Genomic DNA, 26,405 nt, shown 5'->3' with positions numbered 1-26,405 from the left:
TTATGCCCACATCACCTGCAACATTAGTAATTAACCACCTCCCCTATAGTTGCCTAGTTGCTCGGCCAATATCTTTTGGCATCTCTCTCCCATATCGTGGTCATATCATTTGTATTGTGAAAGTTATAAATTTTTAACAAACGCTACCCATTAATGTCAAGATAGTTCCCAAAAAACATAAAATGAACGAACAAACACTAAAATATGCATAGGCTTTTAGAATAAGTAGATGGGAGGTATAGATGAGCAAACTAATGGAGGATCCTTAATACAGTCAAAGCAACATTTTTAAAGGTTCAAGCATCAATTCTAGAAGTTTAATGTTACTTCAAAAAAGATGGAGACAGTACATGATGACAATTATAAACTTGGGAATATCTTTCAAAGAGATTTAAAAAAAAAAAAAGAAAAGAGACAAAACTTTATTTAGTAACATTGAGTGCGAATCATCTAAAGGAACTACTCAAATTAGGATGAAAGTGTAATTGACATCAAGATGTCAAAAGTGAAAGATTGGTTTAGATTGCACTCAATAGTCTTAGAAAAGTCCATGATGAATTTATAATAGCAATGGTTATCATGGATGTACTGCCTTCATGTGAATACACATCTACCACCTTCTTGTGAATTTGTATTAGCAATGGTTATCATGAATTTGTAATAGTAATGGCTATCATGGATGTACCACCTTCTTGTGAAATCACATGTACCATGCTCATGCAAGACTTAGAAGTCATGAAATTTTTTTTTCATGCTAGAGAAAGAGGTTCTCAAATGGCATACATAGAAATGAAAACAATTCCGGCAAATAGGAGAACCATCAAGCCATAGGTACTTATTCCCCTCCCATAATCATAGCAAACATTCACATAGTCATCAATCTTTAGGTCCATCAACAGCAACACCAAGGTCCTTTTAATAAATTTTTTTGGTGATTTGATTCAAGAACAAGATCACTATCAAAATTAGTATGAGGACATCTGCATAACATGGAAACATGGAAATTAGTTGAAGAAGAAAATCATAATGTAAACATTTTGGTGATTTTAAATCATAACAAGTAATCACAGGCTATAGAAATTGAAAAAGCACCCTCTTTCACAAAAGCAATCTATATTTGAGAGTCGCTTCATGCCATCATGCATGAAGAATATAATGCTTTTATGAAAAACTAGACAAATGTTAGAAGCCCATGTATTGCAACTGGGTTTATAGAGTTGAAGCTCATCAACAAGGTGGAAAAATTAACAAATACAAAGCAAGACTAGTTGCCGAATGTATTCTCAAGAATAAGGCAAAGATTATGGGTATAGACACCTTTGCAATAGTAGCAAATACGACTTAAGTTAGGACTAGCTTACATGCAACATTAGCCTGTCCTTTTGATTGGCCCATGGATGTAAAACTTACAAGTATAGAACCATCATTACATGTAACATTGCAAATATGACTAAAGTTAGAACATTAGCGTGTCCTACTAGTTGCAAATATGACTATCATTACATGTCACATAGCTTGTCCTTTTGATTGGTCCACTCATCAAATGGATGTTAAAAATGCCTTGTTGAATGGATACATGGATGAAGAAATCTATATCCAATAGGCAGGATGATATGTTGTCAAAGCCAAACAGCACAAGATCTGATGGTTGCTCAAATCATGGTATGGAATCAAACATGCACTATGGGCATGGAATGCCAAGATTCATAATCATTTTATGAGTATGTGTTTTTAATAGACCAAAAATAGCACTAGAAATAGTTGTTGTTGTGGTGCCCAACATTGATGATGTTGTCATCATAGGCTCTAATGGCCAATCTTTTTCGAATAACTCACTTCTAAGTTTGACATGAAAGATAGATTTCTCCACTTATTTTTCATCATCTATATATGGAGAAGAGGCATCATGACCACAAACCCTCTCATGAAAACAAACATACACCTATTAGCTTATGATAGTTCTCTGGATATAGAGATTTTTTAAAGCATAGATTAGCTAGACATTTCTTATTCAATAGCGTTCTAGTTGTTGCTATAGTAGTTATTCCACCATATATAGTAGGTGTTCCACCCTATATGTGCAAAATCCTCATATGTTCATTTGGTGCTCCAAACCTATGTATCATATATCTCAAAGAACAAGTGCTGGGCCCATTGCCCTCTGGCGAAATTTGAAAAAATAGGTTTTCGTGAGACTTGAGATGGGTACCTGGTTGCTAGTGGGCAGTGCTAATAGATGAAATTATGTTTATCCATGTGTACGATATGGTCTACGTTTCCATGCAGCCGGGTTTGAACTCGGCAGGTGCTCCCGAAATTGCTTGGTTTTCAGGGAGGAAGCTGGGGCTTGGTCGACACAGCTCTGTTGGCTAAGGACCTTGATAACATTCCCCTAACAAAGTGTTACGACAGCCATGGAGTGCTTGCTCACTGGTAACCAGATTAAAGCCTTTCACAGGGCCATCATGTGCCTGGCCCGGATCGGGAACGAACTCCTTATCGAAGCTCTTCCTGAAAAGGTCCGTCACATTCGACGCTATTCTTCCAACTTTGATCTTGTCGTGTTGTGTTTCAGTTTCGTTCAGTTTCTTTATCAAATTAATAGCCTAATTCTTGGTTCTTTTGCCTGGCTTAATACAATTTGTAGCTAATATTTGCCATAGCGATTTCATACCTAGGCTGGGAGAAAATGAAAAGTAACGTACTCTTCTTCACACCGTGCAGGATTTCTGACAAATTCTGATCTGACCTCTCAATTAAGCGATTTTGTTAAGTTTAAGAGCTTTGGCAATCTATTCCTTTGTAGGCATCTGCGAATCATGGGGGACCAAATGTTTTTTTTTTTTTGCGCAAAAAGTAGTGCTAGTTATATTACTTGAAAGCGAGAGTACAAGAAGGCCTGAAGGCCAGCGGGCTGTAATCACAAAACGGATTCAGCCCGAGAAGTCAAAATGCTAAATACAAGCCTCCTAGGGCATAATCGTCGGAGAGTGGACAAACAGCCATGGTGGAGGGGCGTAATGCCACTGAAGACTCTGAGTGGAGTGCTGGAAGAATAACTCCCGGTGGTCCCAGTCGCGAAGGAAACATCGTCTCTTTTCCTTCCCTACCCGGGACTCTCCCTGAATCTGATCCCACTGACCCTTGAGCGTGTGAATGATCGTGCTGTAGATATCTGCGAGGGTCTGGGTGGTAGAAGAAGTCTGAGCTCCTACAGTCTGCGCGCATCTGGAAGGCCAGATATGCCAGCCTGTGATGCTCCCTATGATCTCCCAAACTGGGTGCCGAGGCATCGCTCCTGCATCTGTCTCTGTCAAATGCCATGGGAAGCTGTCCATGTATGCCCAAGTGGCCTGCGTGATGAAAAAGACGGGATCCTGTCTAGAGAACTCATAGGCCAAGTGGTGTCCCGGCTCAGTGCTGCACCAACAAACGGCTCCCCAAGTGATCGGTCCTAGCTCGGGTGTAGCCCTAGCTAAGATCCCCATGATTCCCTTCCAAACCGTCTGCGCATGCGAGCAGCTCCAAAGGTAATGCTTCAGGGACTCCTCCTCCAGAAGACACATCTGGCAATGCCCCTCTTGCCCCATGTGTCTCAGCCAGCTACCAACTGGAAGCCCCTTGTGTGCCACCATCCAAAGGAAGTAGGAGATCTTCCTCGGACGCCAACTAGCCCAAAGAGTCTTCCAGAAAGTGCGAAGAAAGACCAAGGATATCCCCTGGGCATACCACCTAGGTGCCTGTGTGGGTAGCCCACGCTGGAGAGCCCCAAGAGCACGCCGACCCGTGCGTGCACTGTAAGAAAAGAAGGGGGTAGGGTTCTCTGAGGTTTCCGACGGTGGCCAAAGCCACTCCCCTGGGTCCCACTCCACCTCTGACAAGGAACGGCCCTCCCATATCCAGAGTCTCCAATCCTGGTCCTGCGTAATCAGGGGGTCTATATGCCAAGTCTTCCCTTGCAGCCCTACAATGCGAAGGCGCTGCCAGGGAAGCTGGGGGTCGATCATGGCCTCTCTGCTCTGTAGGCGACTGTCATCAGTGATGGAGAAGAAATGTACCGAAGAATCCGAGAAGAGGCCTGCCACCACCAAAGGAATGCCTCGTGGAGTGAACTGTCCTAGCCACCTCTCATCTCCCGGGAAGAGCTGTCCGGTGCCTATGGGAATCCTCCAACCTGCAGGGATGGCAGCATCAATCTCCGCTCGCCGAGCCTAGATCCCACATGCCATACCTACTGCTGCTGCCAGCTCGCCTGGGCTCATCCGACTGTAGACGTCCCTCCAAACCCGAAATGAGCGCGCGGGCCCATGCGCCCAGAGTGCCCAAGGGATATGGGATCTCTCTCCAAGCTGACGACTTGTATCATCTGTCACCTGGCTGCTCCAGATCAAGGGCTGTCTGTCTGTCTCCTCTCGGCAGCTAGGGGGAACCTGGGAAAGGCTGTGTCGCAACTTCCTCCAGACCAAAATGAGGCTACGGAGGAAGGGGGAATGGGGCTGAGTCAAAGGAGCTGAAGTGAAGATCCATCGAACAGAAGGTTGCCAAACACCCCCTCTCTGGGGAGTACACCCACTGAGACCATGCTGTAGCAAGAGCTTTCACGTCTGTCCTCCTGGGGTCATACCGCGGATGACTAGCTTGCCAAGAAGTGCCTGACTCTGCAGCTCTGGATCTATGATGCCAAGGCCGCCCTCTGCGTGGGGGAGAATGACCCTCTGCCAGGCGACCCTAGCTCTGGTGGTGCTGGAACCATCTGAACCAGACCATAGGAAGTTCTGCACCAGTCTCCTCAGCTGGGCTACACAAGACCTCGAAAAACACCACCAAGAGGCCACATACCAAGCAGTGGCAAGAAGGACCTGGTTGACCACAAGGGCCCTGCCTGCTAAGGAAAGCCGAGCCGTGCTCTAGAAAGCAAGCTTCCGTCGTATGGAGGCTAGGACCGGCAAGAACTGCTGAGCCGGTGTGATGTCCAGGCCTACCTGGAATCCCAGGTAACGTGCCGTCTGTCCTCTGGGGATCCAGCGAAACCCCAGGAAAATACCCCACTGTGAGCTGGCTCCCGGATCTGTAAGAAAACCAACTGACTTATGCCAGTTGATTTTCGCCCCAGCCGCAAGGCAAAAAATCTCTAGGGATAGTCTCACTCGCTCCAGTGACTCGACATCATCCTGCACATGTAGGGCTGTGTCGTCTGCATACTCGGAGTCCAGCAGCTCAGCATCCTCTCGGATAGGGAGACGCATCCCGCGAAGACCAGTGGTACGAGATCGAAGGAAGTGTGTCATGGCCTCCGCAAAAAATAGGAAGAGGTAAGGCGCTAATGGAGAGCCCTGACGCACCGAGCGCTCGAGTGTGAATCTCTCCCCCATCCTGCCGCTAATGATAACCCGACTGGAGGCCGATCTGTAAAGGCTAGCAATACCTCTGATCCACTCGTCTGGGAAACCGAACCGAGCGAGTGTACCTTCCAAGAAGGACTAGTCTACCCTGTCGTATGCCTTCTCAAAGTCGAGAAGGAGTATGGCAAGGTGCTGACCACTGTGCTGGGCCCATTCTGTCGCCTCTGAGAAAGTGAAGATGTTGTCCAAGATGCTGCGATCTTGGACAAAACCAGTCTGGGTGTCATGAATCAAGTCGTGTAGCAGGGGGCGGATGCGACTGCTGATCATCTTGGCGAGGATTTTGTAGGCGGTCGGGAGGAGGGTGATTGGGCGCCACTGTCTGATCTCCTGGCGGTCCCCCCCTTTGGGGATGAGGCAAATCAGGCCTGTCGCAAGGCTCTCTGGCATCTGCCCACTGGAGAAGATGTGCTGGAAGGCTACGAGCAAGGGTCGGTGGATCTGCTCCCAAAAGGTGGTGAAGAAAGCTCTAGAGAGGCCATCCTCACCTGGACATTTCTGCCCATCAATAGCACTCACCGCATCCTGCATCTCCGCAACAGTGAAAGGTGCGAGAAGGGTGTCGCTCATGCTGGGCTGCACGAGTCTCGGTGTAGATCTCCACACCTCCTCCCTGCAAATGTGGCCACGAGGGTCTGGGGGCTCCTGCTGGAATAATGATCTGTAGAAGTCTGTCGCCAAGTCCCGGACCTCATCTGGATCTGTCCTGACACTACCATCCTGCGTCCTAAGAGAACGGAGCTGCTCCCCTGCTGACCTCTGTCCATGAGTCCTGAAGAACTCTCTGCACATCCTGTCGCCTTTCCTAGCCCAGAAGGACTTGGAAGCATGAAATGAAAACTCTGAGCGACGCTGAGTGATCTCCTCTAGCATGGCTCGGGCCCGAACCTCCTGCTGTCTGAGCTCCTCAGAGCCTGGAGAAGACCGCTGCATCCTCTGAATCGAGGCGAGATCACGTCTGAGACCCCTCTCCCGTGCCCAACACGGTTGTCTGACCTGAATCGCCTCCTGCTGGGAAATGCGGCTAGACTCAGCAAGCGCTTGAGCTACCTGTGCTGCCATATCCCTGGTGGGGTCCCACTCCTGCTCCCAAAGGTCCACTATCCTGCTGTGAACCGCTGCTCTGGTATAGATGGAATCTGGGATCCGGCATGAACGTGGAGGTGAGGACTGAGAGGCCGAGTCCAGGACTAGGATGACTGGGGCATGGTCTGAGAGTGTCGTCCCTGGAACCACTCCTGACTCTCCTCCTCTGCCAAGCGCCCAATTACTAACATAGAAACGGTCCAGCTGCTCCAGGAGTCTGCCTCCCTCCCTCCTGTAGCCCCAAGAGAAGTCCAGACTCCCAGGCCATCTGCGAAAGGACGGCTCCCTCCAGCTGTCCCGACCTCCCACTGCAAAGAGGAAGGAGTCCCAATCTGCCTGCTCTGCTTGAGCTATACCGAGGAACTCTGGGCCCCTTCCCTGCTGATTCTCTGTCATGTGCACGGATAATGTATCTGACGTGTACTAGGTACACAGGACTAGCTCAGGTTAGCCTGGGGAGGCGTAGAGCTAGGCAGGCTTGATTCTCGGGTTGAGTGGCAAGGGTACGAACTATTTATAGGTCTTCGCTATTTTTGGCGCTCGGGGCCCGAGTCTATAAAAGGGGCCCAGGGGGTTCAGTTCTCAGTGCGCAATTGGGAGCAAGTTTCGTTCCCAGGTGCCAGGTCTGTTCCTGGATTGAGTCGCGGACGCGCACCTGCATCTTAGCGTAGCCCAAGGCCCAGTGGCAGATCCAGGGCTTCACAGCGCCACCTGGTGGTATGGGACACCAGGCTGGTTTGGATCTGATTGGGAGTTCGTGCCAGTAGCTCAGCTCGTGGCTCGGAGGGGACATCTCCTGATTCGGGATCACATCCCGTAGATGTCATGGTTGGATGGGTGGTGAGCAGCCTGCTCAGATCTCAGGTGGTGTGTGGTTGTTTTGCAGATCAGGGGTTTCAGGAGTGCTGGGATGTGTCAGTTGGTATCAGAGCCAGCTCCTGAGGTAGGAACTTCTGATGTGAGAATTTTTGACGAATTCTTTCTCCAGGTATGCCCTAAAATTCGAAATTTACGGCTGCAAATTCTGTTGGGTTCCTGGGTTATCGGGGGTGGTCAGGATGTAGGAAAAGGTAGGAGGAAGAAGGAGAGTTTTCGAAATTCCTGAAGGGGCCTGAGAGAGAAGGCTGTAGGAAGGAGGAGAGAGAGCAGAGAAGAAGGAAAGAGAGGGAAAAGTAGAACGGAGAAAGCAGAGAGGCGAAGGACTGGACCAGGGCTGCGAGGGAGGCGGAGATGGGACGCCGAGACTGTACGGAAATCCGGCCAGGGCAGGGAGAGGCGAGATGCGCAGGAACAGGGTGCGGCCAGCCTGCGTTGAGGGATGCTTTTTTTCGAAAAAGCACCCCCTCCAAAGCTGGGAGGGTCGGCCTTTTCTGGAAGGAGGGCTTCCTAATTAGGCTGCCCTGCTCCCTATATAGATGGGGCAGGGTACCAGCCCAGCCATAGCTTGCAAGAGCCTCGCTGAGCCATTAAGTCGCGTGCCAGCCCTGCATCAGCCTGTTTCGCACCTGCGCCAGCCACCGTACTCTGCCTGCGTCAGCCGTACCTGCATCGCCATCTGTCCGTACATCCGTACAGCTGCGCCAGCCTTCCGTACGGTGCCTGCATCAGCTGTACTTGCATCGCCAGCCATCCGTACAGATGCCATACAGCCACGTCAGCTGCTGTACGGCCTCCGCCAGCTACTGTACGGCCTGCGTCAGCAGCCGTACAGCCACGTCAGCAGTTCGTACGCTGCAGGATTCCGTACGTTGCCTCCGGTAGCGGGATTTCGGGATTCGTGTGCTTCCGGTTCGCCAGTTTCCAGCATCTCCTTCCGTCAGCATCTCTTGGGACGGTTTTCCTCTGCTCCATTCTCCTTTTCGCTTCGGTTCAGTCAGTTATTTCACTCAGTCTCTATATTTCAGTTATGTCTGATTCTGCAAATCCCGAGTTCACCATGGGAGAGCAGGATTTGGATTACACTCCTGTGGGAGAGGAGGATCAGGGTCTCTATGATGACCTGATAACAAAAAAGGCCTTCAGTGAATTTACGACTGCTCTGGATGGAAAATTCGAGCAGGTTAATGCAAATCAAACGGGGTTGACACAGCAACTCCAGGGGATTCAAGCGACTCTCACTCTTCTGGCTAGCACTGTGCAGGCACTCACGCATGTGGATGCCATGGCTTCAGTGCTAGGCCCGAATATAACTCCAGACCCTTTTCCAGGAGATCAAAAGTCTAGAACGAAGGAGGTAGTTGACACTTGGTTACACAAGTGGCAGGTATACTTTCAATTCCACCCATACCCAGATGAGAAGAAGATCCAGCTTGCAGTGGGTTTCATGTCAGGTAAAGCGTTGCTATGGTGGAAGGAACTCCAGCCTAAGCCTGATACCTGGACAGATTTTGAAGTGGTCTTCAGGAAGGAGTTCCTGAAGGAGGATGATTACGATATCGTTGGCAAGCTTAAAGCCCTCGATATGTCAAAGTTAAACTTGACCTTTGAAGTTTATCTTCAAAGATTTCGGGATCTGCAAACCAGGGCCACTAAGATGGATCCAGTGACCTTGTTAGGTTTCTTCGTGGATGGTTTGCCAGATTCATACAAGTTGCAGATAAAGAACAACAAATGCACAACATTGCAGGAGGCCATGAATTATGCGCGCATATATGATGATACCATGGCCGGTGCCAAAGCAACTACAGTTTCCGACACGAGTGGAAAGAACAAACGCAAGTTCTTTCAGCATACGACTGGTACTGGGGAGACGAAGTCTACGGACAACGCCTCCAAGAAAAATTTGACTCAGGCTAAGAATGGTAAAGCCCGTTTCCTTCGTACTTTGAGGCTCAAGAAAGAAGGACGTTGCTTCTAAAGCGAGGAGCGGGGCCACACCAAGAATGAGTGTCCAAAGCGCAAGAACCAAAAGTTGGTGCTTGGAGCGAAGCTCCAGGCGGGTCCACGTACCGCAGCCAAGGGAGCGAACCAAGTCTCGATGACAGGTATTTCTGTAAGTGTCATTACCTGCCCACTCTCTTGTAATTGTACTTTCAATACTTCGTTGTTTGGTTCCCATGATCTTTTCCGAGTTTATGGAGAAGTTATGGACCAGCAGGTTCACATTCTCTTTGATCCGGCGGGCAGCTCTCACAATTTTGTTAATTACAAATTTGTGCAGAAGATGGGGCTGTCCACAGTACCTAGCGACCACACCTATGAGGTGCAGCTTCCAGCTGGGAAGCAGTTTTGGGATTGCAAGGTTGAAGCGCTTCCTATCCGGATTCAAGCCTACACGGGAGCTCTTACATGTTATGTTATGCATCTGGAGCATGTAGACTTGTTGATCGGAATAGAGTGGTTTAAAACCCACAATATTCAGATTGGATGGACGGAGCATACGCTTTCTTTTGTAGATAAGGACACCCAATTTTGTATTCAGTGTGATAAAATTCCCTCTTCTCAGGGGCCTATTGTATCTGTGATGCAGCTTCGGAATATATTAAACACTTCTCATTATGATGTCTATCAGTGTGTTTTGATTCCGCTTTCTTCATTTGTTGTTTCTGTAATTAACAACAATGAATTAAGTGTGTTTGAACACCGTGAATTGAGAATGTTGTTAGATAGTTTTAAGGATGTATTCCCTGCTCAACTGCCGGAAGAATTACCTCCAGAACGGGCAGTAGATCATCTCATAGACTTAGTCCCAGGGGCTCAACCTATCAGTGTATCACCTTATAGGATGAGCCAGGTAGAGGAGGATGAGTTAGCTTTACAGCTTCAGGATTACCTGAATATGGGCTATATGCGCCCAAGTAAATCACCTTGGGGTGCACCTGTCCTCTTAAGAAAGAAGAAAGATTCTTCCTGGAGAATGTGTATAGATTATAAACGATTAAATAAAGTGACAATTAAGAATCGCTACCCTCTCCCTCGTTCCGATGATTTGATAGACCGTTTGGCCGGAGCGAAGTATTTCACTAAGATTGATTTGCGTACGGTTTATCATCAAATCCGTATCTATGCTAAACACATAGATAGGACTGCATTTCGAGCTAGGTATGGTCATTACGAGTTTCTCGTATTACCTTTTGGTTTGACCAATGCTCCTGCTACTTTTCAGCAGATGATGAACGATTTGTTCAGGGATTTTCTGGGCAAATTTGTTGTAGTGTTCTTAGATGACATCTTGGTTTATAGTCGAACGCTTGAGGATCACATAGGACACCTCCGGATTGTCTTAGTTATTCTAAGACAGCATAAGCTCTATGCCAAGATGAGTAAATGTGACTTCTTTATGAAGGAGATCAATTACTTAGGACACAAGATTTCTTCTGAAGGTATTAGCATTGATCTGGATCGTATCCAGAAGGTTTTAGAATGGCCTATCCCTCAGACAGTGAAACAACTTCGTTCTTTCCTAGGATTCACAGTATTTCTCCGGAAGTCTGTGCGTGATTATTCACATATCACGGCACCCCTGACAAACATATTGAAAGGTCGTGGACGCAGGTCTATCCAGCCGATCTCTTGGAATGATGCAATGAACAAGGCTTTTGAAACCTTGAAGTTCTCCATTAAGGAAGCACCCGTTCTTGCATTACCTGATCCTACCCGGCCTTATGTTTTAGAGGCCGATGCGAGTGATTATGCGATTGGGGCAGCTCTATTCCAAGAGGGCAGACCTGTAGCTTTCGAGAGTAAGAAGCTCGACGACACTCAATATCGTTGGCCCACACTCGAGAAGGAACTTTATGCGGTAGTGTATGCCCTAAAGGTTTGGAGACACTACTTGTATGGTTGAAAGTTCCTTGTATTGACTGATCATCAGTCAATTAAGTATGTGTGTGACGGATCAGAATTGAGGGGAAGGAAAGCTCGATGGGCAGCATTAATGCAAGATTTTGATTTCGAAATACGTTATCGTAAGGGTTCGTTGAATAGTGTGGCGGATGCCTTAAGTCGAGTTAAGTTTGTAAATGCTCTGTCATTTACGGAAATATCCTCAGACCTATTTCAATCCTTGAGAGGGCTATACGCAACTGATAGTCATTTCAGTTCTTATTGGCAAAGAGTCCAGGATGGGAGCTCCATGGTTGACCAGGACTCAGGGATTGTGCCACCTATGGTACAGGCGGCGGGAGGTCAGTGGATGATTAGGAACGGCTTGCTGTTCCAGAATGAAAAGATTTGTGTGCCTGATGTTCTGGACCTTAAATCCAAGATTCTCGGGGAGTGTCATGATGCTCCTAGTGCTGGACATCTGGGTATACATAGGACTCTGTCTCTTGTGAAGCATACCTTTTATTGGCCTAAGATGGGTGCATTTATTGAGAACTATGTAGTAGGTTGCCGAGTTTGTCAGGTTACTAAGGCAGAACGCCTTAGAAGCGTGGGTTTATTACAGCCATTACAGATTCTAGGTAATAAATGGGAAAGTATTTCCATGGATTTTATTACTGGTTTGCCTCGAACGCGCAAGGGTCATGACTCCATTTGGGTCATAGTCGACCGTTTGACAAAAATGGCTAGATTCTTACCTACTAGAACAACTATATCAGCTGTTTAGCTGGCTCACGAGTTTGTGGACCACTTGTTTAAGCTGTATGGTTTGCCATCTGACATAGTCAGTGACAGGGACTCAAAGTTTACAAGTAACTTTTGGACACTTGTATTTGAGAAGTTGGAAACTACTCTAAGTATGAGTTCCTCGGATCATGCACAATCCGATGGCAGTACAGAGAAGGTCAACCAGTTGGTTGAAGACATGCTTCGGGCATATGTATCTAAGAGACAGTCTTCATGGGAAGATTATCTACCTATGATTGAATTTGCTTACAACAGTGCAAAGCATTCTAGTACTGGTTACAGTCCTTTTATGCTTATGTACGGGTTTCAATCTAAGTCACCAGTTATGGTTGGGTTAAAAGGAATTCAAAATGATGTTGCTAAGAACTTCTTGCTAGATATGCAGGAAATGTTGCAGTTTGCGAAGGAGTCTATTAGAAGTGCCCAAGATCGGGATAGATTTTATGCTAATAGACATCGTTCACCTAGAGAGTTCTCTGAAGGAATGATGGTATATTTGCGAATTCTGAAGGAATCCAAGAGCCTAAGTACTGGTTTGGTTCCGAAATTATCCCCCAGATACTGTGGCCCATTCAAGGTCATTAAAAGAATTGGACCAGTTGCATATCGACTAGAATTGCCTCCTGATGTTAAAGTACATTTAGTCTTTCATGTCAGTAGACTGAAAGAAGTTTTGGGTGCAGATGATCAACTTGTTTCTTCTCATGAGATTATAGAAGTTACAGATTTGACTTTTATTCCACACGAACCTGAGTGTATTCTTGAATTTCGTGACAGACAGATTCGCAATCGATCTATCACGGAATACAAGATCAAGTGGAAGGATCGTGTTGAGGAGGATGCAACATGGGAGACATTACAAAGCCTCCAAAGAACATTTCCGGGTTTTTTAACGAACTCAGGAGTGAGTTCTTAGAGGAGGGGGAGTATGTCATGTGCACGGATTGGTATCTGGCGTGTACTAGGTACACAGGACTAGCTCAGGTTAGCCTGGGGAGGCTTAGAGCTAGGCAGGCTTGATTCTCGGGTTGAGTGGCAAGGGTACGAACTATTTATAGGTCTTCGCTATTTTTGGCGCTCGGGGCCCGAGTCTATAAAAGGGGCGTAGGGGGTTCAATTCTCAGTGCGCAATTGGGAGCAAGTTTCGTTCCCAGGTGCCAGGTCTGTTCCTGGATTGAGTCGCGGACGCGCACCTGCATCTTAGCGTAGCCCAAGGCCCAGTGGCAGATCCAGGGCTTCACAGCGCCACCTGGTGGTATGGGACACCAGGCTGGTTTGGATCTGATTGGGAGTTCGTGCCAGTAGCTCAGCTCGTGGCTCGGAGGGGACATCTCCTGATTCGGGATCACATCCCGTAGATGTCATGGTTGGGTGGTGAGCAGCCTGCTCAGATCTCACGTGGTGTGTGGTTGTTTTGCAGATCAGGGGTTTCAGGAGTGCTGGGATGTGTCATTCTCTAAGGTCTCAAGGTTGTTGAAGTCCCCTCCTACAATCCAAGAGTCCATCTCTGGCAACAGGTCTATCAAGGATCTCCAAAAAATCGATCTACGTCTGAGATCAGTCGGTGCGTAGATATTGAGGATACCGGTGCGGGATCCCTCAATATGCAGGCCCACCCAAAGCGCACGTCCTGGAATCAAAGTGCCAAAACCAAACACATGCTGAACTAGAGAAGCGTCGATGGAGGTGCAGACACACCCGCTTCTCCCTTGCTCGCCAATCGAAGGTTCCCAGTAGGTGTGGGAGCGTCCTGTGAGGACCTTCCCACAAATACTGGTCTGTGACGTTGAAAGCTTGTGTTCCTGTAGTAGGAGCACATCTACCTTTCCCACCAAAGCTGGCTGGAGCTCCTGTCTGAGCACCATCTTCCTGGGGCCACGGGTGCCTGATGAGTGGAACCCGTTAACGTTCCAAGAGATAATGCGTAGACTCATGAGGAGGGAAGGTGGGCCACAAACAGTTGTCTGCTTGCGGTCGAAGTCGAAGTGGTCGGAGGATGTCCTGTGTGGAGACGAAGGCGCTTCTGTGAAGGTTTCGAAGGAGAGGTCGGATCATTGGACCCATCCTCTAAAACCTTCAGCAGAGGGGAAAGGCCCTTCGTCCCGTGGTGGTAGGCTCTCTCTAACCAGCTCGACGCCTCTGCCAAGGAAATGCCGTAGAAGCCCGCAACCTCTGAGGTGCTCCAGGGGCGAAGCCCTTCCGCGTAGGCCCACTCCAACGGTGGCCTAATAATGACCAGGAGTCGGAAACGTTTGGCGCTGTGGCGCCAACGCAGACGAACATCACCCTCCTACCACTGCTGCTGAAGAAGCTCCGCTGCTCTGCTACCAATCCAGTCCTGCACCTGCTCCTGGGTCTGGTCACGTATCGTCTCCCAAACATTTTCATTTGTCCATTGCTCACTCCCTTCACTGGAGATAGTGAAGGAATAGCTAGGACCATCGTGCGGAGCCAGAATGGACACCTTACCCTCCGCCCCCTTGCGGAGGAAGAAGATGATGATGTCTAGGCATGCGGGAAAGGAGCCAATACCCGCTGCATCCAAGTAGTCCCAAGGACCTGCTCGGTAGAACTCCAATGGAAGAGCTCTAGGAGCAGCCCTTGGGCTTGGGGACGAGGATGAGGAGTCTGAACTGGAGGGAGGGGTGCTGGCCACCTGTGGGGAAGGGCCTCTCCCCGCCGTCGGGCCCAGAGGGATGGACGAGGGTGAGGTCTGTGCTGGCTTCGGGGCTGCAGGTGGTGCAGGTGGAGGAGGGGGGATTCCTTCTGTATCATGCTCGAGGAAGAGAGTGGCGCGGAAACCACTGGTGCGAGAGGGGAACCTGGAGGGGGTGGGGGTCGGAGAATCGAGGAGGAGGGGGGAGGGGGGGGAGGGCGGGATGAGGGCTGAGGGGGAGGCTGGCTGATCTTCTCCTTTCCCTTCTCCTTCCCCTTACCGGACTGCTGATGAGTAGGGATCAATTGAGGGGGCTCTTGCTGTGGCTGGGAAGTTTTTTGGGGCCTGCTTTGTTGCCCTTCCGTTTTCGTTTGACTTCCGTCCAGCCTTCCCCTTCGGGAGGGGATGTCGCTGACTGGAGCGGAGTATCCTGAGCTGCCTGACTGGGGGTCTTCTGAGGTTCCGTACCCATGAAGCGAGGACATGAGCGAGCCTGGTGCCCGAAGTCGTGGCATCTCAGACACTGGTTTGGGCGACCAGTGACCAGAATGCGCTGCGTCACCACACCTGTGTCTGTCTCTATCTCGAACTCCGAGGGGATGCTCTGTGGATCAAGGACTGCCACTTTGACACGTGGCACCCCTTGGGCTGCCGCTGCATCAATGTAGGTGTCCTGCATAGGCCAACCAAAGTGCGCCCCCATGTCCTTGATGATCGGGCGAAGCTCGGTTGCGAGACCTGGGAAGATAAGGGTAACTGGGTGTCGAGGAATACGAAAGCGGGCGTCGAAGTCCGCTACACTCAAGTCCCTGTACCAAGGGACCATGAGAATGATCTTCCCACCCACAGAAGTAGGGGATTGTCGGACCATGTCTTTCGCAGCCTGTGGTGAGGAGAGCTTAAGCCAGAAAATGCCACGTCCCAAGAGTGCAACCTCCTCAATGTGACTGTCCTCGAGGTAGAGGGTGGACTGCAACCAGTCCCTGATGTCTGCTCGTGAAGGGGAGTAGCCAATGACCCTCCCATAAACTGATCTCTGGGAGAAGTCCGTGGCGGCCTGCTTCACCAAGGAGACCTGGTGCTCTGTCAATGTGATGCGATAGGCTGATGGAGGGGGGGGGTCCGTCTGGGCCACTGGTTCTGGGCACGTAGCCGCCATATCGCTTGACTAACTGCGAACTCCCAAGGTGGGGAAGGAAAAGGAAAGGAAGGGGGAGGAATGGGAAGCGAAGCGGGGGAGGTGAGGTGAGGCGAGGGTGGGGTGAGGTGGGTTTTAAATTTAAAAAAAAAAAAAAACGGGTGAGGTGAGGTGAGGTGAAAAAAAAAAAAAAAGTGAGGTGAGGTGAGGTGAGGTGAGGCGAGGGTGGGGTGAGGTGAGTGGAGTGGAAATAGGTGAGGTGAGTGGAAAGGGGGTGGGGGCGTGGAGCGGAGCGGGTGAGGCGGGTGGGTTAGGTGAGCGGAGCGGTGGTGAGGTAAGTGAGCGGGCGGGTGGCGAGGCACGAGGAGCGGGCGGGAGGGGCGGGGTGGGGTGGGTGAGTGAAAGGAGCGGAGTGGCGAGGAGTGAGGCGGGGCGGGGTGGAGGAGCGTGGCGAGGAGAGGGGGGGAGCGTGGCGGAGAAGCGATGAGGCGAGGGGGAGGGGGAGCGTGGCGGAGAGGAGGAGAAGCAAGGCGGAGAGGGGGCGGCTGGCTGCGCGGCTTGCTAGCGGGGGGAGAGGGAGGGGCCGCGCAGAGAGCGAGGGGGGGGTAGACGGGGCACGACGGGGAGGGAGGGAGCTCGCAGGAGGGGGACCAAATGTACCTTTTAATTATTTCAGCTTTTGGCAGCTTCCAAATGTACCTTCTTGCATGTGCTCGCACAACATTCCAACTGCATAGCCTGCTGTAAAATCTAGGCATGTACGGTAGTTGAACTTGATACTGTGCTAGACCTCACCACGCAGCAGAAGAATAGGAAGAATCTTGCTCTAAAGAAAAGTACTCACAAAAATCACATATGTGCACTAGAATCACTCAAGGAGACTCAGATCTGTGCGCTAGTACAGCACATACCTTGACGAGTAGTACAGACAAACAGACCTTGAAGTAAAACAGCCAAACAGCCAAACAGCGTTAGTGCTAGCCTTTGTCAGGGCTGAGTCTGCCCTTAACCTCTGGAGTGCCCACAGAAACTCAATACAAAGATCTTTGTATAAATTGTTCAAGTATTTGTGGGTGTGTGGATTTAAATGTATGTGTGAAAGCATATGTCTATACTATGGTATTTGTGAGCGCATATGTTTATACTATTGTCTGTACCCACTGTTGGGCGATGATGACGTTAGTGGGGATGTCATAGTAGCTAGTCCTTGCTATGTGTGATGGAGTTTCTAGTTTCAATCTTATGAGTGACTATCATGAGATCGAAACTACACACTATGTTGTGTTTTTTTGAGGATGAGTTTGGGCATGTTCCTGGATTCATCTCTCTCTCTCTCTCTCTCTATATATATATATATATATAAATATATAAATAAATAAATATATAATCCTCTAGTCTTCACAAGCAGTTGTAGCTTGAATGAAGAGACTGTGGACTGCTTTTTTACAGCCTTCGCCTTTAGTGCTAGCCTTTGTCACGGCTGAGTCTGCCCTTCACCTCTGGAGCTGATAGAAAGTCACTACGAAGACTTTTGTATAAATGGATGCTAAAGTTTGCATAGTGTGTGGATATGGATGTGTGAGAGCATTTGTTTATGCTACGGTCTGCACTGCACTGATGAAGTTGGTGTAATTCCTGCTATGCATCATAGAGTTTATGGTTTTCAACCTTGTGACTATCATGAGATTGAAACTGCACTTTTTTTTGGGTTCTTTTTGAAACTGCACTATTTGTTGTGTTTTCAGAGGATATTCCTGAATTCATCAAGATATAAATACCATGTGTTTTCCTCTAAATAGGTCAAAATTCAACAGAGTAGCAGCCTCAAGCTGCCTTGGACGCTCAGTGGAGTGCTGATTTTGCCTCAAAACTCTTGCTCTGCTGCATGCTTCTGTTGGAGTGTCAGGGGCTTCACGTGAGTCGTTTCACATGAGTTGTGTGGCAATGGGCACAAATGCCCCTTCATATAGAGGTAGGGGACGTCAGTCTGTCCCCACAAGTCTGCTGGCAACTGGGTTTTTTCACAGACTGTCCAGTCTGTAAAACAGCCAATTAACAGATGCTCTGGTCTGTGAAATTTGAACAACCAGGTGCTGGGCTTTATAAGCCCCACAGCCTTTTAATGATTTGGTGGATGAATTTAAAGTTGTTTTTACGTTTGATTTGCTTGATGGTTGAGAAGTAGATCATAAAATAGATATAGATGTATTTATTGGATCTGTCCTTGTTTGTAAAACCCCTTATCCACTGAGTGAAACAAAAGAAGATGAGGTAGAAAGACAGTGAACTGAATATCTTAGAAAACGCCAAATTTAAGCAAGTAGCTCACAAGTGTGAATTAGCAAAGAGGATGTCCCTAAGACACCATTTTGTACTAGGTAGTAATGCCATTTGGTTGTACAAAAGCTCTAGTAACTTTTATGACATATATGAACAGTGTTTTAGAAAATTTCATGTAGTATGGTATCCTTATTTGTAGTAAAACAAGGAATAAGCATATGGAACATTTGAGAGAAGTGTTCCAATTGCTTAGAGATAACTCTCAAGAGACTAGGAGTGAAACCGGCCTTAGATAAACAAAAGGGCAGTGATCTTCTTCTACTCAGTCATAAACTTCATAAATAGCCACAATGCAAGCTTCAGTCACTTAAATCACTTAGCACAACTTAGAAACAAGCTTCAACAACAACAAAGGTGAGGCTAGAATGCCCCTGCTCAATGAAAATAGTACACAGTGCACCCACTGGCCCCAAATGCCTTGGCGCCCCTTACAGTATTTATTTAATGCTTCTGAATGGAAATGCTTTACAACAAGGGTTCAACCCTGCACTGTTCCTCTTTGCAAATCCTCTACTTGTCTTCAAGGCATCTAATCCCAGTGCACCACTAGAATTCCCACTGGCAAGGCATACTTAGGCATTCACTTCTGATCTGACACAACTTAGAGGCATTCAGACATCCAAACCACTGGCAAACTGAGCTCAAGGCAGCCTCAAGGCTATCACATGCATCCACATTGTCCTTAGGCCTTGCACAGGATCACCCTTGCCTTTGGGTGCTTCCTAGAACCTGTTGGAGTCCTGAAAGGAGTGCACACAACACGCATGTAACCGCAAAAAGCTGCAAAGCAAGAAAGAACAAGGAAAAACCGAACTTGGAACCAACTCCCGTTGTCTGTGGCAGAGGGGCGAGCTCCTTCCTCGCACCTATCCTTTGTGCAGGCTCCCCGCAGGGTGCAGGTGTCTTCTAGCAATCAAGAGATGAGAGAGATGAAGGTAGAGAGCGGAGGGTGAACAAGAAAGAGCTGTAGAGGAAAGATGGTTCACAGATCTCCACGAAATGATTGCCTTGAGATCTGTGCCTAGTCCTCCTAAGAGAAGGTGCCAAAAGCAACAGGGAAAGTTCCTCCTGTGGCCTGCACTGGTCCAAAACAGCTCCAAAACAGCTCCAGAAGCCACCACGCAGCCATAAACATGTGCACAAAGGTCTAGCATAGCGAAAGACAACCATGGGCACCTGCTTGAGGCAGCTGAACACGTCTGTACAGACGTCCGTACGTCCGTACAGTTTGTACGAAAATTTTCAGAAAGTTCAGAAATGACCTCTGGCACTTCCTAGAAGTGTGTACTAGCCTTGGAACAGTTAAAACAGAGTTAAAACGGCTGAAAACAGGCTTGAAACAGCTCAAACAGCTCAAAAACTGCACAAGAACAACCGAAAACGTCCAATACCTCTGGGAGAGTGAGGGGAGAGAGATGGAAGGTGGGGGAAGGGCATGCATACACATGCATGACAAATGGCATCTCCTCCTTGCCATTTGTCGCTTCATTAAAGTCCTAACCCCCATACCAAGGACAACGTTGGTTGTCCTTCGGCCCAACTTTTAGACCCCTCTTTTAAAGCCTTTTCCTTGCCCCTAGGACCTAGTGGTGCACCTAGACTTTGCCCTTAGGAACTTCTAGGAAGTGTGCACTTCCTCTAGCGAGTCCCTCACGGCCAAACCATTACAACACTTAACCATGGTTAACCTTGGGTTAAGCGTAGGTTGAGTTACGAAGATACTTTACATCACTTTTCACGTCCTCGTGACATACCCTCCTCTTAAAACAGCAAACTACCTAGGTTGCTGTTGAAAAAGTATAAATAAGCAAAAATAGCCCATACCAGAATATACATCATCTATAAGATACAACTTGCAATGATAATATGGGCTAGGAGAGCTCGAGAGTCCATCCATACATCAATGCATCCTCTATGTCGAGTGTCGCGTACACCCATCATGGAGACCTCACGGCAGAAATACTGTCAGAAATACTGTCTCCAGATATATGAGCAGTCTGAATCAAGGAAGGGGAGGTGCTACCCTCCTCTTGAGCACCAGGCAATGCTCCAGATCTCTGCTCTGCTGAACGTGTAGGAGCCTGTATTGTAGTTGGCACAAGCTGAAATGCGTCGAGGTTGAGCTGCAAAATTTGAGGTGAGTTTGCCAGGTCACCCTCCTCCATCCACCTCGCATCTAGTGCAGAATAATTCCTGAACTTCACCACGTAGCGACGGGAAACTCTACCTTTCACTTTTCTTTCCATATGTGCCAAAATCTGTTCCAGAACCAAGATTTCATCCAACTCTTCCACCTCGGGGTGATCCTCATGCAGCAGGTCAGCAGGCACATCACCCTGGAAAGGCTTCAATAAACTCACATGAAAGGCATTGTGTATGGTCCAAGTGGCAGGTAGCTTCAGCCTGTAAGCTACATCATTAATGCATTAAAAAATCTGAAAAGGACCATAATACCACATCTTCAGCTTTGTGTACACTTTTGTCTTGCCTTTCATCGTCTTGAGTCATGCTTTTTGAAAACACAGCAGCACCCAATCGCCCTCTTTCAAGAGCAACTCGCGGCAATGCTTGGCGGCTGCCCGTTTGTGCTTCTTTTGGCTTTTTTGGAGGGCTGTTTTGACCTTCTGGTAAGCAACATCCAAACTTTCCACAAATCTGTCCGCCTCAAAAACCCTCTTTCGTATGCAGAATGGGAGGTACCTTCCGTTCTCCTGCCACAATTTCAAAGGGGGCTTTCCCCGTGGATGAGTGTACAGTGTTGTTGTACACGAACTCAACAAGTGGCAAAAATTGCTCCCATTTCGATTGCTGATCCGAAACATAACATTTGAGAAGATCAACGGCAGTGGAATTGGCTTCTTCGGACTGCCCATCAGATTCAAGATGGAAAGAGGATGAGAAATTCAGTGTGGTACCCATATTCTCAAAGATACCTCTCCAGAAAGACTTGTCATCCGCGGGTCTCTATCACAGACAATTGATTGAGCCATCCCGTGATGTTTAAACACATGAGACATAAAGAGTCTTGCCATCTGGTCTACTGTAATTTTCTTTCTGACGGGAATGAAGTGGGCCTGCTTGTTGAATCTGCAAATAATGGTCCATATCCCATCATGTCTAGATGGCGTACGAGGAAGATCAAAGATAAAATCCATGGTATTGCTCTGCCAAGGTCGATCGGGAATAGGTAGAGGCTGCAGCAGTCCAGCCGGCTTCTGCCTGTCATATTTCACCTTTTGGCAGGTGATGCATGTCCTGACATATGCCTCGACATCTTTCCTCAATGATGGCCAAAAGAAATAGTGCTCCAGAGCTTTGATGGTGGCATCAATGCCTCTGTGTCCTGCATAGGGTGGAGCATGACTCTCTGTCAACACTTTGGGCCTCAACTGTTTCTTGACACACAATCTGCCATGCATCATCAGAAATCCGTCTTTGAGAGTATAGTGCTCATGCCTCTGTCGATCAACCAACTGATCATAAATCCGTGAAAAATCAGCATCATTGGCATATTGATCCTTCATGGCATCAAGCTCATCATGATATGCAATGGTCACTGTTGAAACTTGTGGCTTAACAGACACTGCATCTGGAGTGGGCTTGCGTGACAGTGCATTTGCAACAACATTCTTCTTCCCAGGCACATGCACAATTTGAAAATGAAACATAGAAAGAAAATTTGCCCACCTCATATGCTTCTCAGACAACTTTCTCTGAGTGAGAAAGTACCGCAGTGATTGATGATCGGTCTGAACATGAAAATCAGCACCCAAAAGATAATGCTTCCAGGTTGAAAGAGCATGTATGACAGCCAACATCTCTTTCTCATAGATGCCAAAATTCATTTTAGCATCCTGGAGCACTCTACTCTTGTATGCCACGACTCTTCCATCCTGCATAAGTACCCCTCATACGCTGTTCCCACATGCATCTGCTTGGACAGCGAAGGGTTTGCAAAGATCTGACAAAATAATCACAGGATCTGAGCAAAGTCGCTCCTTCAGTAGGTCAAAAGCTGCAATTTCTTTGGGACCCCATCTGAAAGTGACCCCTTTCTTCTATAAGGCATGTAAAGGAGATGCAATCTCTGCAAAATACCAAATGAACCTCTTGTAGTACGAGCTCAAGCCCAGAAAGCTACGTACTTCATGGATGTTCTTCAGGTGTGACCAATTCTTGATGGCCTCTACCTTGGTAGGGTCCATCCTAACTCCATCCTTGGAAACAATGTGCCCGAGAAAATGGCTCTCATGCATGAAGAATTCACTTTTCTTGGCATTGACAAGCACCTTATGCTTCCGTAGGTCCTCGAGAACAATTGCCAGGTGCTTCCTATGTTCAGCCTCATCCTGGGAGAACACGATGATATCATCGAGAAGAAAGTGCCAACAAAGGTTCGGTGCTCTCTAAAAATCCTGTCCATCATTCTGTTGAAGGTGGCAGGTGCATTAGTTAACCCAAATGGCATGACAAGAAACTCGTACAGACCAAATGTGGTACGAAATGCTGTTTTGTGAACATCCTCTGGCTGAATTCTGATCTGGTGATAACCACTCTTCAGATCGATGCGGCTGAGCATTCCAGACCCCTGTTACCTATCCAAAATATCATCTATCCGAGGTATAGGGAATCTGTTCTTAATGGTAATCTTATTGAGGGCTCTATAGTCAATGCACATCCGCCAGGATCCATCCTCCTTCTGGACCAAGAGCATGGGTGAGCAGTAAGGTGAAGAGCTGGGCTGAATCAGCCCCTTCTCCAGCAGGTCCTTGACGTGGCTCATAATTCCCTCTTGCTGGGCTGCACTGACCCTGTAAGGAGGTCGGTTAGGAGGACTGCTACCAGGGATTTTATCTATCGTGTGGTCTGCTGGCCTTTCAGGGGGCAACTTCTTTGGAAGTGAGTCATAAAAACAGTCCCTAAACTGAAAAAGAAAATCTGTCCGCTGTTTTTCCAGCTTAGAAAAATGAGACTCTTCTTCTACTAACTTCTTTTCAGATGCAAACACTAAGTACACTGAAAGATGCTTTTTCATTACGTTGCCAATGGCAGATGCAGATACAATAGGGATGGATTCTCCCTTCAATTTAGCATCCAGAACATGGGTCTTGCCATGGTGAGTGATTGTGATTGTTTTATTCTTTGTATCCAAAACAGCCCCAACACGAAAGTGCCAAGGTATCCTCAGTAACACATCACAACCATTCAACGGCATAATATAGAACTCTTCTGTGTCCACGTAGCTCTGAATATGCATCTGCAGCTTGCCTATCACCGGAGTAACTGACTGGCTGGCTGAGTCCCGGACAAGCCATATCTGCATCACACAAAGGACCCATCTCTTCTGCCCTTATTCCTAACTTTCCAGCCAGCTCTGGAGAGATGAAATTGGCCTTGGCTTTTGATCAGTCCTCTTTTCCTCCTTGTGCTCACCCTGTTTAGAAGGAGGGAACTTCCGCTTCTTATGTGGGCATTCAAAAGCCGTGTGGCCTTGCTCCTTGCAAATATAACACTTGTTGGCATCATAGAGAATTTGCTTTTCCTCATCAGACATGCGGGTTGGTACTCGCCTCCATCCTCCAACAAACTTTGCCTTCAATCTGTCCTGCATCCCATTGAAAGTCTCAAACTTGACAGTTGCCCCTCCCTCCTTGTAATCTTTCAATTTGCCTTTAGGGGTGAGATTGTCATAAACGGGGGCCTGTAAAAACGGTGGGGGCATCAGTGCTCCCGCATTCTGAGCCATTCCAACCGTACCCATGGTGGGGTTTGGCATTCCAGGTCCCACTCCCTACATCTGTGGCATATTCCAAGTATTGCCCATTGTCCCAGGCATTCTTGTTTGCATTCCAGGCTGCATCCCAATGTTTGAGTACATCATATTGGCATTTGCAAGGGGCATTCCACCCATCATAGGTTGCTGGAAATTCTGCATTCCCGGCTGCATGCTGCCCATAAAGCTACCTGGCATTCCGGGTGCCTCTGCGGATGGTGCCACCATTGCTTGAAAAACTGATCCCCCTCCGAAATATCCTGGATGCATCGTGGGCTGAGGAAGGGCTTGCTGTCCTTGATTGACTGAATGGAAGTTATTGGCATTACCCGCTACAGGGTGATGGAGGGCATCTCTGACGGCTGTCCACCGAAAGAAACATGCCTAGGGGTCTTCTTATGCTTCTTATGTTTCTTCTTAGATGACTTTTTGCTTCAGGGGAAGCAACCATAGGGGGAGGAGCTTGCATAATCTCCGTGGCAGCATGTTGCAACTGCGACAGGGCTCCCGAGTCCCGCTACACTTTGCATTCGTAGCTGAAAAAGTGCATTGGGATCAAGCTCCTCTGCCTCATCTACCTCATTGTGTGAGTCCTCCGTGGCATGCTCAGGAGAGACTGGATGAGCCCCACTGTCCTGCTGGTCATCACCCCCACTGGTACTGTGCTCCTCTTCAAAGCTCTTTGATGCTTTGTCTTCGTCCTGCCCCTCCTGCTCTGAAATGGTCAATGACCTCTCACGGTGTGACATGCTTGCTAAGATTGATGGCTATAGCACCAATTGCACTGAAGGTGTCCTTCACCCAACACTACTAGGGCCCACCTCTGTAGGAAGATGGTGACGATCCTAGCAATGGAACCACTGAAACCGGCCTTCGATAAACAAAAGGGCAGTGATCTTGTTCTACTCAGTCATAAACTTCATAAATAGCCACAATGCAAGCTTCAGTCACTTAAATCACTTAGCATAACTTAGAAACAAGCTTCAACAACAACAAAGGTGAGGCTAGAATGCCCCTGCTCAATGAAAATAGTACACAGTGCACCCACTGGCCCCAAATGCCTTAGCGCCCCTTACGGTATTTATTTAATGCTTCTGAATGGAAATGCTTTACAACAAGGGTTCAACCATGCACTGTTCCTCTCTACAAATCCTCTACTTGTCTTCAAGGCATCTAATCCCAGTGCACCACTAGAATTCCCACTGGCAAGGCATACTCAGCATTCACTTCTGATCTGACACAACTTAGAGGCATTCAGGCATCCAAACCATTGGCAAACTGAGCTCAAGGCAGCCTCATGGCTATCACATGCATCCACACTGTCCTTAGGCCTTCCACAGGATCACCCTTGCCTTTGGGTGCTTCCTAGAACCTGTTGGAGTCGTGAAAGGACTGCACACAACACTGCAAAAAGTTGCAAAGCAAGAAAGAACAAGGAAAAACCGAACCTGGAACCAACTTCCGCTGTCTGTGGCAGAGGGGCGAGCTCCTTCCTCGCACCTATCCTCTGTCCAGGCTCCCTGCAGGGTGCAGGTGTCTTCTAGCAATCAGGAGATGAGAGAAATGAAGGTAGTGAGCAGGCGGAGGGTGAACAAGAAAGAGTTGTAGAGGAAAGATGGTTCACAGACTGTCCTGAAATGATTGCCTTAGGATCTGTGCCTGAGTCCTCCTTAGAGAAGGTGCAAAAAGCAGCAGGGAAAGTTCCTCCTGTAGCTTGCACTGGTCCAAAACAGCTCCAGAAGCCACCACACAGCCAAAAACATGTGCACACAATTCCAGCCGAGCAAAAGACAACCTCGGGCACCTGTTGGAGGCAGCCGAACACTAGAGACGTCTGTACGGAGCTGTACGGATGTCCGTACAGTCTGTACGAAAATTTTCAGAAAGTTCAAAAATGACTTTTGGCACTTCCTAGAAGTGCGTACTAGCCTTGGAACAGTCAAAACAGAGTTAAAACGGCTTAAAACGGCTGAAAACAGGCTTGAAACAGCTCAAACAGCTCAAAAACTGCACAAGAACAACTGAAAACGTTTAACACCTGTGGGAGAGTGAGCGGAGAGAGATGGAAGGTGGGGGAAGGGCATGCATACACATGCATGACAAATGGCATCTCCTCCTTGCCATTTGCCCCTTGATTAAAGTCCTAACCCCCATACCAAGGACAACGTTGGTTGTCCTTCGGCCCAACTTTTAGACCCCTCTTTTAAAGCCTTTGCCTTGCCCCTAGGACCTAGTGGTGCACCTAGACTTTGCGAACTTCTAGGAAGTGTGCACTTCCTCTAGCGAGCCCCTCACGGCCAAACCATTACAACACTTAACCATGGTTAACCTTGGGTTAAGCGTAGGTTGAGTTACGAAGATACTTTACATCACTTTTCACGTCCTCGTGACAAGGAGTACTTTAGCCATTACCCATACCTAGTGGAAGATTGGAACGTA

The 26,405-nt window shown here is 48.1% G+C and overlaps 1 protein-coding gene across 4 annotated transcripts in view; it reads left to right on the top strand.

Moving 5' to 3' along the window:
- The first annotated feature begins 2,142 nt into the window (after positions 1–2,142).
- The window catches only part of RAD9 (cell cycle checkpoint control protein family), a 37,135-nt gene continuing 12,872 nt past the window's right edge, over positions 2,143–26,405 (top strand). For 2 of the 4 annotated variants that reach the window (XM_087376865.1, XM_087376864.1), the window contains exon 1: positions 2,143–2,519. In XM_087376865.1, coding sequence (XP_087232991.1) covers positions 2,415–2,519 — 105 coding nt within the window. In that variant the 5' untranslated portion in view covers positions 2,143–2,414. The remainder of the gene's footprint in view (positions 2,520–26,405) is intronic. The other 2 variants (XM_087376862.1, XM_087376863.1) reach the window with 2 other exon arrangements.

This window comes from Dipteris shenzhenensis, chromosome 7 (assembly GCF_047967505.1).
Source record: "Dipteris shenzhenensis isolate YYH24624 ecotype China chromosome 7, Dip_SZ_1.0, whole genome shotgun sequence".
Classification (NCBI taxonomy): domain Eukaryota; kingdom Viridiplantae; phylum Streptophyta; class Polypodiopsida; order Gleicheniales; family Dipteridaceae; genus Dipteris; species Dipteris shenzhenensis.
Note: the sequence above shows the minus strand (reverse complement) of the source record. Positions and strands in the feature narration are given on the sequence as shown.